Source organism: Hakea prostrata, chromosome 7 (assembly GCF_041222555.1).
Source record: "Hakea prostrata isolate BN-2017 chromosome 7, UWA_Hpros_2, whole genome shotgun sequence".
In the NCBI taxonomy this organism is placed as follows: Eukaryota; Viridiplantae; Streptophyta; class Magnoliopsida; order Proteales; family Proteaceae; genus Hakea; species Hakea prostrata.
In genome coordinates, this window is record NC_142606.1 from 40,995,631 (window position 1) to 41,009,833 (window position 14,203).

The 14,203-nt window shown below is 37.3% G+C and overlaps 1 protein-coding gene across 1 annotated transcript in view; it reads left to right on the forward strand.

Moving 5' to 3' along the window:
• Positions 1 to 14,203, forward strand: part of LOC149011166 (uncharacterized) — a 74,920-nt gene that overhangs the window by 39,527 nt on the left and 21,190 nt on the right. Inside the window, exons 16-19 of the mRNA XM_089160771.1 lie at positions 84 to 264; positions 9,671 to 9,741; positions 11,789 to 11,869; positions 11,958 to 12,028. Coding sequence (XP_089016897.1) covers positions 84 to 264; positions 9,671 to 9,741; positions 11,789 to 11,869; positions 11,958 to 12,028 — 404 coding nt within the window. The remainder of the gene's footprint in view (positions 1 to 83; positions 265 to 9,670; positions 9,742 to 11,788; positions 11,870 to 11,957; positions 12,029 to 14,203) is intronic.

The window sequence follows — 14,203 nt, forward strand, 5'->3', positions numbered from 1 at the left end:
CAATCCTCAAGCTGTTTATGTGCTAGTGTTTTTGACTGAGAATATGTTTAATATGATGCTAACTTTACCTGTCCTGGTCACAGGGGAAGGTTGGACGCTGGACAAGGGCATATCACCTAAAGGTTCCACCCCCACCAATGCCACCTCAGCCTCCTCGTGGAGGCCCACGTGGAGGTCCACGTCAGAGATTTCTTCCTACTCCTCGTGGTGTCAATATGATCGTCTGGAGCCTGGATAACCGTTTTGTGCTTGCTGCCATTATGGGTGAGTCATTCTTGTTCGTTTGAGTTCTAGAGCAAGAATGGTTGTCCTTGATATTAGCAAGTTCTTTCATCATGAAACATTTGTTAACATTTGGAGTCCTGGAAAACTAGAAAATGATTAAGGGCCTGTTTGGTTACATGAGTCTGGAGATTTCAAATATCTAGAGATTTCAAATCTATAGATTTCAAATCTATGGAGTTATAATTTATAAAATTAGATGTTTGGTTGTGGAATGAAATCTGTGGATTCATCCTAAAAAACTATTTGATCAACGTGATTTTTGTGGATGTGCAAATGTGTAGTTTTTTTTTAGTTCTCTGGATTTCACCCCTTACACATAAATCTACAGATTCATGTTTTCAATGTAAAAAGGTGAATATCTAGATTTCATGAATCTAGAGATTTTTACAACCGAACGGGTATAATTCTCAGATTCATGAATCCAGAGATTTGAAATCTCTGGATTCATCATGTAACCAAACAGGCCCTAAGATGTTTTGGAGATATCCTTTCCCTTGATTTTGACTTGTGTAGGAGTTCAGGAACTGCGATATTTGTGTCGATGGGTTCAACCTGAATTCCTGCCACTGATGTATCATATGGTCACTTTCGTGGCTCAGAATGACGGTGAGATCTTAGAGAACTTGAGAATCTATACATACTCTAGGCAGAATGGCATACAAGAAACAAAAAAATGCAGACCCCGAACAACTCAATCCAATTTTTAAAATTTCGAGAATCTCAGTGAAATATCAAATATTTTGAAAATCTTGCTGCTCTCACCCACCTTTGCTAGCCTCATGAGAGGAGGGGTTCCACTGACCAAGATTCCTTTGACAGTATGAGCTTGAATGGGACAATACTAGGTTTCTTGGAATACCGGTCAGTGTGTGGGATGGAAAATGGGAGATCTTCAGAAGGGTATTGGACGACTTGTTTAAGAAAAAAAAATGTGTGGAGGCTAATGGGGTGGGATCGGCTTCAACTATGGAATCAATACAATATTAGAACAGGACTTTTGAATTAGATCTTGGCGTTCTTGACAGATGGGGATGGTTTTCAACATGGAATGGGGATATTGTTTAGATCTAACTTAGATGTGTAGGTATAGGGATGGTTCCTGTAGTTTGGAAGTGTTCAGGTGAGTGGATTGATGGGAAATTATTATTTTTTTAGTATTTTATGAAAGTTATGAATCTCAATCGACAATAGGCTAGAACTAGTGTTTGGAGAAAGAAGGGGGGGTTGATAAAGGCTGCAATTGGAATCCTAGGCCAGGGTATGTGGAGGGAGGCTGCGTATGAAGTTTGGGTTCAAACTGAGGGAGTAGAGGGAAACTTAGGTTTTATGGTTATTTGATGGGGTTATCTTGGGTTCAAGTAAATTGAAAAAAAAAAAAAAAAAAAAAAAAAAGGAAAGAAAGAGGAGAGACTTTACTTGCTTTAGATCTGGTTCTTCAAGAGAGGAGCTGTAGGATGAAATAGAAGATTGAATCCACAGTTCTGACAAGAATATTTAACTTTAAACACAGATCTGGACGTGAAACACCAAGAATCCCTCAGTCTGCTTTCGGAACACTGGAATAGATCTCTGTAACAGAGAAAGACTAGCTGTTCGAGCCACCAAAATTTCATAAACTGAGTTCTGTCTCTATTCTCCTCAAGGGGCAGTTTTTAGGTTTTAATAAGCCCTGATTACAGAAGTCTTGTTTGACTGGGATTCAAGAGCTAAAACAAGAGATAATGTAACCTCCTTTCTATGAGTGGAGGTCTTTAAAGACGAAAAAAAAAAGAATTTTATTTTTTATGACTATAGGGTCTAGACAGAGAGAAGATTATCCTGCTCCTGACTTAATTTTGACCAGAAATAAAGCAATTTGACAAAAAATTGGAGCAATTTCCGACCAAAATTTAATGAAGTTTTAAAAAAAGAACCAAGTATAGAATCACTTATACTTGGGCACCAACAGGATCTGGTAGGGCTGGGCTTCTTAATACTTTGACCTTGACCTTGACAGGCCGGCTGAGCCAAGCCGGGCTTTTGATCAAACAATCATCCCTGATTTGACCCTGATTGTCACCAAGGTACGAAATTTTACTAATTTTTGAGGTCCCGAGATGACCGAAATACTGAAATTTTTGCTGAATTTTGGCAAAATTTCTTTGAAGTTTCATAGGCTTCTTTTAAAGTTTGACCCTTAATTTCAGTGGGTTATTCTGGCCTGGTTTTTGGTGTCCAGGCTATTTTGATGCCAATAAACACATGAGGAGTGTTAGTTTTTCCTAAAACCTAATCCAAAATATTATTTTTGATCGGCACATGCTCAACTATATGTGGGCCAAACTCGAAGTCTGCACATGAATGTTAACCAATGTAAATATGGATATTTTGCAAGAAATCCCAAGATTTTTTTATTTATTAAAATGCAACTACAAATACAACAAATAAAATTCAATATACAAGTATGTGTCGGGTTGGATCCATCCCCTGGGTCATGGACTACTATGAGTACTGGACATAAGCATGCCATGATATGGTATGGATAAAGTTATCCATATAGTTGTCACTGGCATAACTAGCTGTGCTGGTCCTATCCAAAGATGGATCCTCAAATGATACACCTGATCCTTCTTCATACCCATATGCTGACATGCTACTACAATCAGCAGATGGACCACCATATGCTCCACCATATCCATATCCATAGACATAAACCCTATACGGTACAACCCCTTGGAATTTTCAAGATTTCAGCATAATTTCCGAAATTTGAACGAAAGTTCACCGATATTACCAAAATCTGAAACTTTTTGATTTGCCCAGTACCAAGATGCCAAAATTTTGCCTAGTTTCACTGAAATGTAATACCTTGATTGTGACCACAAACAATAAAAGAATCCTTAAATTGCATGTTGGCTACATTTACCAAAGTATTCAACAAGGTGGCTTGGTTGGGATGGGCCAAGTCAAATACTCAACCCTGACTGGCTCTCAAGTGTCAGAATTTTGAGCCCAGACCCTATGTTGGTCCAGGTTGGCTATTACCAGTACTTTGCTACTAGGCAGCAACTTCAATGGCTCATCTTGGGCTTCTTTTACAAATGTGGGTCTTTAGGCCTGCATTATCCTTAGTAAGCAGTTACATACTCATGGCTTTGTATTGTTGGACTTGGGAGTTGAGGTGTTGGAGACTAGGGTTGTTTGGTGTCTCTAACTTATGTGTTTTTTATTTTTTAGGAAGAATTCTCTGGTCTATATGTTTCTCCTTGTACTTGGATAATTGGGCTGGATGCCCGTGGCATATGTATTGTGAACACCGTATCTTGCAGGTTGTAATAGAAACTTTTAAGTCTAAAGCTATCGCTGAAGTAATAATGTGTCTTTTTGAATTTATTGCATAATTATTATACCATAACACTTATGGAAGGTGCATAATAGACAATTTTAATTCCCAGGGTTTGGCATTTTATATGAACCAAAGATGCAAAACAAAAAAAGCCAGATTATGCCCCCTTTTTGTACGTTAAGATAAATTTAATATACCTAAAAGTAGCTTTGGGACCAACTACAGCTATTTACCTTTTGAAACATCATTCAGGATGGGGAAAAAAAATTCACAAACCCCCCAAGATCGAGATCTCACGGCGAGTACCTGAAGCTGTTCAAGATTGCTGTTTGAGATGAGTTTTTTTGAACTTGGTTGCACTAGGGCTACAAATTGGCACGGTTCAAAATTTTTACGAAATTTCATCAAAATTTTGAAAATTTTTGCTGCGCAAAAGTGAAACAGAACTTTCAAAATAAGGAAGTGCAGAACTTCAGAACATGCATTCTTTCGGTTTATCTCAAAATTTTGAGAGTTTCAGATGAAATCTGGAAATTTTGGTAATAAATTATGAGTGCTGCTCCAAAAGACATCTAGATCAATTTTTGTGGGAGACATCTAGTACCCAGTCCACCAGCCTTACATGTTACCGACAGCATCATTGGACCTGTATCACAATGAATCAGTGGGTTTCTCCAAAGTTTGGTGATACTTATCCTATGATAGTACTTGGAGAACAATGTACATTAGTTCCATTAGACTGTTACCTAGTAGTAAACAATAGCATTGGCCATTGAGACATTAGGAGAGTATGATGTGATGTATGTCGTTGAAAATGATGTACTTAATTATTATGAGTCTTTGGCAATATGTATCAATGATTTCCTTCATTATTGTTTATGTACTTTTGTATTTAATGTGTAATTACACATGAAGATTGAACCATATACTGCCAATTATGGGTGTAAATACAAAATATCAATTTAGGTAACTATTGTTGGTGTATGATTGTTTAAATGCATGAACATCATCTAAATAGGGTGTCCATGAAGTTTCAGGCCTTAATTTGGCGTAAAACAAACTAAAATGACCCACTGAAACTTGGCAGAAAAAAACCATTGTTTGAGAAAATCTAACTGAATTTTTTATTCTTCAGTCATCTTGGTAGGACTAAGATAATGAAATGAAATGAAATTTTTAACATTGCACCCCTATAAGTTATACAGAACATCTTACCTGTGCTCTGCCTTATTGTTATGGTTGCATGCAAGAGGGTTGCAGGCATTAGGCTAGTTTGTGGGTAATGGAAGAAAACAAAAAGGAAGAAGCTAGGGCTAGGTTGAAGCAGAATTCTTCTAGTGTGCTCACTGTAGTTGCAGTTCTTCAATGGCAGCAGCTTCTTTTGAGCCTGAACTTAAGCTAAAACTTGATAATGGGAGAAATTCTCAAATTCGTTGGAGGCAAAGCTTTGAAGAACTTCCCACCAACCAACCTCATCACCTTAGATATGGTTCACTAAGCTCAGAATCTCATCCAATAGTGAAGAAAACAGCTGAAGCAGATCGAATCGCACTAAACAGGTAAATTTAAAAAATTCAGGCTGATTTTTATTTCCCATGATGGTTTTTATAATAGAGAGGCATTAGGCCTAAATCCTGAGTTCTATACAATGGAAAAAGAAATGTAAGTCTGAAAATGCAAGTGTAACAGTCCCATTGTGTTGTTCAAGTTCCAAATATAATATCTAGAACTATAAGAAAGAAGAACATTAAAAAAGAAGAAGAAGAAGAAGAAGAAGGGATATTGAAGAGGATATGATGCTAGGGGAAATCCTAGAAACTAGGGGACCTACAAAGTGGGCTTTTTTAAGTAGACTCTTAGAATGAGACATCTATTCTTGACAGGTAGTAAAAGAAAAAGTGAATTGCAGCACCTGAATTCTGATTAAGCATGCATATAAAGACAGTTAAAGCAGAGAAAGAAACATAATAAATCCCAACAGATGAGCACAAGTAAACAAGAATCAATAGAGAAACAAGGGGATGGGGATCTTGGCAGCATAACATTAAATTGAATGCAAGAGTATTAAGAAACTTAAAGAAAATAGAGCTGTCCTAGTCAATATCAGATTTCTAACAAAAAATTCTGCAATCAACAATGCCAAGGGAATCCTTGGAAGTTTTGTTTTAAAGAAACAATTGCCAAAGAATAAATCAACGGCGGCAAAGTGGAACCGCAAATTGGCCGCACACGCCACCATATGCCGCCAAATGCAAAATAACCGCTTTTTAAATTTGAATGTGCATATTATTATTTTTAATCATAATTATCTACAATACCGATATAAATTTAAATATGTGAGCCATTTCAAATCGGCCCGGTCAGCTAGCCATATTCAACAGATAATCAAAATCATTAAAAAACAAGACTGAAAATGGAATAAGAGATCTATTAATACACGGCAGGGAAAAAGAAAAAGGATACACAATCTAACGACAGCAGATACAAGACACTATTGGCCACCACATGAAGAAGTAAGAATGTAAAATTACTACCATTTTCATTCCATGATCGATAAGTACATATTACATAATTATGTTATGAATCTTATGATGCTTGATGAGATGAAGTTATGTTTTTAATCTTTTTGGATAATTTTTCATAATTGGATTCTTGAATAATTTCATTTTTATGAATGTGATTGTGAATGTTTGTTTAGTACTTTAGTTTATTATAAAAGTATCGTTTAAAAGTAATTTAAAAGTAGTTATATTAAAATATTGACTAAACCGCGTCGCTTATCCGCCAGCGCCGCAGTCGCCTAATCGCCAAGACGGAGCTCCAATCGCTTTGGTCGCTTTGCCGCTTTAATAACCTTGGAATAAATATAAAACGAGAAATATTTAAGGATAGATAAAGTTACCTGCTGGTTCTAGTTGCCAAAATAGGGGGTTAGAAAACATCTAGGAATAGAAATAATAGAAAGAAAATATTTCTAAACAATGATGAAACCCAAGAATGGACAGTAGGGTTAGAAAGGAGAAAGACAGGAAAGCTGGTATTCAAAAAGTGAGAACAGAGAAGGAGAAAAAGAGAAGTAGTCAATAAAAAGGATTCGGTAGAGAAAGAAAAAGAATTCTGACGGATAGAATAGCAGTGAAAGAAGAAGAATGAAAGAAAAGGAAAAAAACTGAGAGAAGAATAGAAAGAAAGAAGAGAGAAGATAGCGACTTGAGAAGAAGGAAAAGAAAGAGAACCTGATTCATGCAAGAGAGAAGGTAGGAGAGGAGAAGAGGAACTTACCCGAGAGAGGAAAGAATTCACGCCAAGAGAGAAAGAAATCTTTTTTTTGTTTTCATTCATTCATTCATGCTGCCAAAATGATTCTCATACAAGATTTAAATAGTAGAATTAATCCCTCCCAACCCTACATGCTGAATTCCCAAAATAACCCCAAATAAAGTGGCAAATATGACCCAAACCCAAACTAATTCGAAAGTGGGCCGAAAAAATACTCTAGGCCCAACCCACAAAGACTCAAACATAAAAATAAAAAAATCAATAGCAAACTAATACCTAACCCACTAAGACTAAAGAAAATAACATGACAAACTGTCTATGAGCAATGCTTCTCATCGAACCATAGGACCTAGCTGTGCGATAGCCTCTGAACTCCTCTTCCATCCACATAGATGTTGTTGCAGGATGATCTCTACACCGGCGTCGCTGGTAAACTCGGAACTGACTACTGATGTCCTCATCAGGATAGATAGAAGGGGGTAGGGGATGGGTTATCTCAGCCCTGGGTCTCTCACTATACCTAACTCAGTAGTTGAACATGGATTTTACTCCAGAACTGAAGCTACTAGGCCACAAATCAATTTCTTCACAAGTCTCCATTTGTATTGCAATGTAAGGGCCTATTTATAGCTTGGGTAATGCTATTACAAGAAATATAAACTTAATAGAACTGAAAATAGAAAGTAAAAACTTAAGCTCTCTTTGGTATAGTTTAAATTTATTATTATTTGACCTGTCAACATCAGTAGATGCATTTGATATGATTTATGGCCCCTATTTCTCATTAAAACAAATGGATTTAAACATAACTCATAGATAGAAGGGTTGTTTATGATTTATGACCTTAAACTGTGAATGTCTGGAACGTGTATTTTCACTAATGTAGATATGGATATTATACAAGAGAACATTAAAGTTTTCATTAAAATGCAACAACAAAACAATAACAAGTAGAATTCGATATACAAGTAGTGGTGTAGAACTTAAGTTAGTTACAAATTACAATGGATGAATGAATAGGATACATCATTTAAGGTATCAAAAGTCCACGATAAGAAATATACATGATGAATGAGACCTAGTCTAATCTAATAAAAGATGCTATATCGGGCTGGATCCATCCCTTGAGTTATGGAGTATTCTGTATATTGGATAGAAGCAAGCCATGACATTGTACATATAGAGCTATCCAAGTATTCCGTCACTGCCCTTTTATAAGTAGCATCATCAACGTAAAATAGATATACTACCCTAGGGAATGTGTCGTACGGACATGGACTGGTACCCAGTTGTGGAATTGGCATAACTGGCTATGCTGGTCCTTATGGATATCCAAAGTTGGAGTCCACAAATGATGCACTTGATCTATGTCCATACTTGTATGTAGACATGCTACTAGAATCAGTAGATAAACCACCATGTGCTCCACCATATTCATATCCATAGCCATAAGCCCCATATGGTACAACCCCTCAAAGTTTCCAAAATTTTCAAGATCTCGGCATTCCCTGAAACTTCCGAAATTTCATCGTAATTTCCAAAATATTGTAAGTTTCAATTTCGAGTGGCATTTCATTTCGACCAGCTTGATATTTTGGAAACTTAGTGAATTTTTGCCTAATTTTTGCTAAATTTAGTATTGTGTTGATAACTAGTGAGTTATGAAATAGAAACTAATTAAAATCAAAGACTATTAGGCTTTATATTTCAGCCACATGCATAAATAGATAAAAGTATAAAACATAAACAACCAAAATAGAAACTATAGTAAGATCCTTAATCTCTCAAGAATAAAATCCTTATGTAATTCGATCTTTGGCCCCACAAATCCTCTATTAAATATTCCCAATAATGGGCTGTGACACTGTTCATGTGAACAGTGGTGTGAAGAGTGCTTTAGCCTCCCTTTTTCATGTTTTGTCCTACTGCAGCAGTCAAAGTTGTCTGGTCAAAACTCAAAAGTTATGGAGCACGGAGACCTTCCAGCTGGTCCAAGCTGGCCCCTGATGTTAGTCTGAATTGGTCCTACCTGGTTCATTCCTTGGCTGGTTCCAACATGTCCTGGTTTTACATCAAAAAAATCAGAAACAAAACATCTAAAATTACCTTTTGCTATGACTTAAAACCAGATTGAAGTTGAACTATTATTCAGTTGAACAATTAAAAAGCTTTAAAAGAAAAAGGAGAAGAAAAAACTATGTATGGGAACTACTATACTGCTATGCTACTACCTGTACAGCGGCTTCTTGGATTTCTATTGAATGTCGTTCCATGGATCTGCGTCGACATTTTATACAGTTTCGCCGGACCGCCTTGGACTCAATTAGGTCTAAGCTTATCAGGAAACAAAATAGAAACAATACATTACTCTCAGGCCCACAGACAATTGCTGTATTGGATGGTTGACATTATGTCACCTGGACAAATGGACACCAGCTAAAGATAGGAAAGTCAACTTCAATTAAGGCTGGACTCAGAGGGACCTAATCCAACTTCTGAGACACTTCAATGAAAATTCAAATAAATAAACGAATATTCCTAGCCCATGACTTTAGATTTCTTGGGTGAACCAGAACTGAATCACAGGATCAAGTTAAATCAGGAATGTGGTTCAAAAGTGAACCAGACCAACCTTCCTCTTTTCTTCTGGAATCCTTCATCAAATACAATACCCATCAGTGAGTGTTGCTAGGCAGGACTGGGCAATTGTCACATTCTTTCAGGTACTTCGGCATTTTTTATATCACCGACACTGACCCATGATTTTCTCTCTTGTTCTAGATTGCAGAATATGTGTTTGGAATGCTGCTGATGGTAGCCTGGTCCATTCTTTGACTGGTCATTCTGAATCTGTAAGTGTATTGATCTTTTGTTCTGGATATTTAGAGTCTGTGGGGAGTACTTTTATATGGTGAAAATATAGTTGCTTTGTATCAGAAAATATCTGCATTACTGCACATGGCGACCCCATCACTCAAGAGCATCCTCTGGGTATTCAGTTATTACTAAGTTTAAGGTTTTTCTAGATTACCATTTCAAATATGCTGTCATCTTGGTTCTCTTTTCTTTCATTAATATCCTACAAATTCACCCTTTTTTCCTTTTCGGGAAACAAGAAACAAGAAACAAGTTACAAATACTAATGTTTACATACATCATACAGTTCCAAGAGTGCTCCAGGTTCTTGGTGTACAACCAGATAGAGTATTCTGTTGTATTCCCAAGAAAAGCAGGTTAGTTAAACAACTAACATGAGTCTAGTGGTTACAAAAGGTGAAACTGTTGATCATACTGGACAACTTCAAGAGTAAAGGCACCTAGAATAATGGCCATGGGTTGGTTGAGGTAACGAAAGTTCCCAATGAAGAAAATCCGACCTGACCATGTGAATATCCAGTTTTAGTGTAGCCTGCCTATTGCATCAATTGGTGAAGGGCTACAACCAAAATATCTAGCTGATCCTTCAAATAAGTGTAACCCAGCGGAAGTGCATGACACAAATCAATATTTACAAGACAAGAAAATCCACCCACCAGGCTTTAATTGGTGTGGGGATAAACACACAACAATAACTAAAGTTGTATTAGACAAGATTTTCCAATCTGGATAGAGAACAGAGTAATGTTGATCAAAAACTCCACAGGTATCCATCCATCGATAAGTAGACAGACCTAGAGACAGATTAACTGATCAATCCATTGATAAATTGTTTTGGTCAACTTCATAGGATTTGGTTTAACATGGCAAAGCGTTACTTGGTTCCTCAATTGCCGAGCATAATAACAAGTGACCATAATAAGATTGAAAATCCAAGTTGAAGTATAAATATCCCAGTTATACAAACCACAAACCCTAACACAAAGATCTAATATCAAAGAAGAATAGAGGGATTCCACATGCAATCCAAGAGGGCTGGCCACCCAAATATGTTTAATCCAGGGACAACTAAACTGCAGATGCCAACTTGATCCATCTGATTGGTTACAAAAGACACAGGCCTTATATGCATCATCATCTAGGGAGCCAGCACAGCTTTAAGAGGGATACCATCTGAGAATCCTCCAGAAAGAAGAATGACCTTGCATCTAGGCCTTGAATCTTCCAAAAGAAGCACCACTATGTCGGAGTTGTCCTGGGAAGAATTACCAAAGGTAACAAAGATTTAGCAGCCAATTTAGTAGAGAATCTACCATCTCTTGTTAGAGAAAATACCCAAACATCAGCGGAATGGGACAGAGGAATACTAAAGATAGCCTGAACAAAATGAGGAGGCAAAATCTGAGCAAGACTACCATTCTTCCGCAATTAATTTTGTACAAACTCTGAGACAAAAGTCGAATCATTAGGTTGCCAAACCCAGCAGGTAGAGATCGGGATCAAATTCACGTTCTTACTTTTGCAGTTCTTCAACTTCTCCTATTGGATTGTTAAGTTGACAATGGTCTACCCTTTCCAGTTTGTTTAAAGTTTAAGCTCTTTGTGTACCCAAGAAAAGGAAAAAAAGTTAAGCTCTGTTATACAATGGTTTACACCTGACTCTATGATATGTTCATACTTGTACTGTTAATCCAACTATGATCTCCAATTTATATTGTCCTATGTGGCTATAAACTTTCTTTTTTGTTTTAACAACTTTTTCTTCTTAAAAGAGCTTTATTACCTGTTTTTCCTTGAACTTGATGCGTATTCATAGTTGGTTGGCGGGTATTGAGTAGAATTATTCTCTAATATACCTGAAATTTTAACTTTAGTTTCCAGTTCTCTATTTTCTTTATTCACCTTACAAATTTTGCTTTGTGTTGCTCTTGGGTTTGCTTCAACTATTGGTTATTCAAGTGAGTTTCCACAATATTTGTCTTCTTATCACTCATATGCTTATCATTTTCCTTTTATGCACAGACCTATGTTTTGGATGTCCATCCTTTCAACCCCCGGATGGCTATGAGTGCCGGTTATGATGGGAAAACCATACTGTGGGATGTAAGTTAAGTGGTTCTATATGCTTTTTTCTACCACATTTGTACCTTTGAGTATTCCACAATAATGTTTTGGTTTATTATGTTTCTAGATATGGGAGGGAACACCCATTCGCATATATGAAACTGGACGCTTCAAGTTGGTAGATGGGAAGTTTTCTCCGTAAGTTGAACTTCGCAGATTTCAAGATACTGACGATCTATATTTTCCCTTGTTTAAATGAATGTATTCTGCAATAGTTGTATGATTTTTTTTTCTTTTCTAATTTGATTATGTTTCTCACTTTTTTGAGTTATCACCTACATATATTAGAAAGTGGAGGGTGTGTTACTGTTGTAATTCTAAGTATAAGAGTTAAGACTTTTAGGATGCTATTATGTAATAATCCCACCTCAGGAATTTTCATACCATTCAACATGATATCAAAGCCGAAGGTCTTCAGAGTTTGATATCCCGTGTGTCTTAAGGATATTGTCTTCTAGCCACAGCACACCACCAACCCCCGCTAGCCACCAGACCTTCCGCCACCTTGCCGCAAGACACCTATGGCATCACCCAACCATAGAGACACCCCTTGGGCCTTGACACCCCCAGCGACCCTGCTGCCACCTTGCCATGAGTCCTTAGGGTATTGCCCTACCCTAGCGATACCCCTAGGGTTCACATCCCTCCCCACCCTATCGCCACCCTTGTAGAACCTTTCTCTAACTTCCACCTCCTTTTCTTGACTCTTATAGGTCTCAGCCTCATCCCTCTGATTTTATCTCTTGGTCGTGAGCACTTCTTCTCTCACTAAGAGTTCTTTATACCCACTCATGGTGTGATTCTTTCTACATGAAGGATCTATGATTTATTTGAAACTCTGTTGATGAATGATGGTGTGTTAAAATGAAAATCAAGGGGGAAAGTTGGGATTGGGATATAGAAGGTTAGAATTAGAATTGTGGCCTGGGGATTAATTTATCAAACTGATGTTAAGAGTAAAAGCAGCAACTTGAATGCTTGAAGAGTCCTAGTTAGGTTGGATTCCCAAATAATAAGGGATTCTCGAGTTACAATCCACTTCTTACAGATATACCCTTGTTTTGCAATTTGGATCATCCCAGGATAAGTTATGATATGGTCCTTGTATGAATGTGTCTCTTTAGTCCAAGTAGGAGTGCTAGGTTGAGTTATCTTCCAAAGTTGAGTCCTAGCGTGATTTTCTTCCTAAAGGCTGTAAGTAAGCCTCTCTAGCTTGTAAAATCCTGATTGTGATTATTGAATAAAGTTTCGTCATGGATTCCCTAGAGGGGGGGACTTGTGCCTGCTATTGAGTGATAACTCTGCGGAATTTGTGAAGCTTGAGTTCCCTAACCCTTCTCCAATTAAGTACTAAAACTGAACCCCAATCCCTGCCTCTTGCCTTCTTGCTCCCATCCTCCATCCCCCCAACCCCTAGTTCCTGTAGTGACACTAGCAAGGTTATCAAAGTGACAAAGCGACCAAAACGATGTAGGGTTTCCAAGGCAATAAAGCGACAAAGCGCCAATAAAGGCAGTGATTAAGCGGTCAAAGCATTCTAGTGTTAATTTTTTTATATTTATTATATTTGATCTAAATATTAAAAGTTACATTAAATTCCTAGCATTTAAGTATGGAACATTTTGCAAATTTAATGGAAAGTTCATTCATATAATCAATATATAAGGTTGGTAAATGTAACATAGTCATTAACTTCAAATATAACAACATCGAAGTCACAAATCAAACTTTAAAGTTTAACGACCAAAATATTAGAACAACTAACAACCCTACAGGGCCTCTTCCCCCACATATCAAAAGTTCCGATTTCCAGATATTCTTATAGTCAAATACATGTCATAAAATAAAAAATCAAAACTCAAAAGTCATCATCAAATGCTATTGGTGGCAATCCTGCTTCCTTCTGCTATTGTCTTGGAGTAGTAGATGTTCTAACTGCATTAACTTCGAGGTCCTCTGGAACATTTATATCATCACACACATCTTCAACATCCATTTCTATATCACCTTCTCCATCTGATGAATCCCCAGCGGTAGCATCAACATCAGCTGCCCCACTAGGGCCACTGGTACTCCCACTGCCTCTACAATTACATGTCATCATTCTACTTGGTCAGTTGCCCTGAACACTTGTGGATGCCCCCATTGCTCTATCAACATCACTCCACCTAAGATCTTCATTGGGATGCACTAGATCATTGCTACCTAGGTCAACCATCCACTCACTACTCCAAGCCGCTAAAGCCTAAACCTCTCATCAAGCTGTCAATGGTATTGAATATATACTAGGTCATTCAAGCGCTTGTGTTCCAA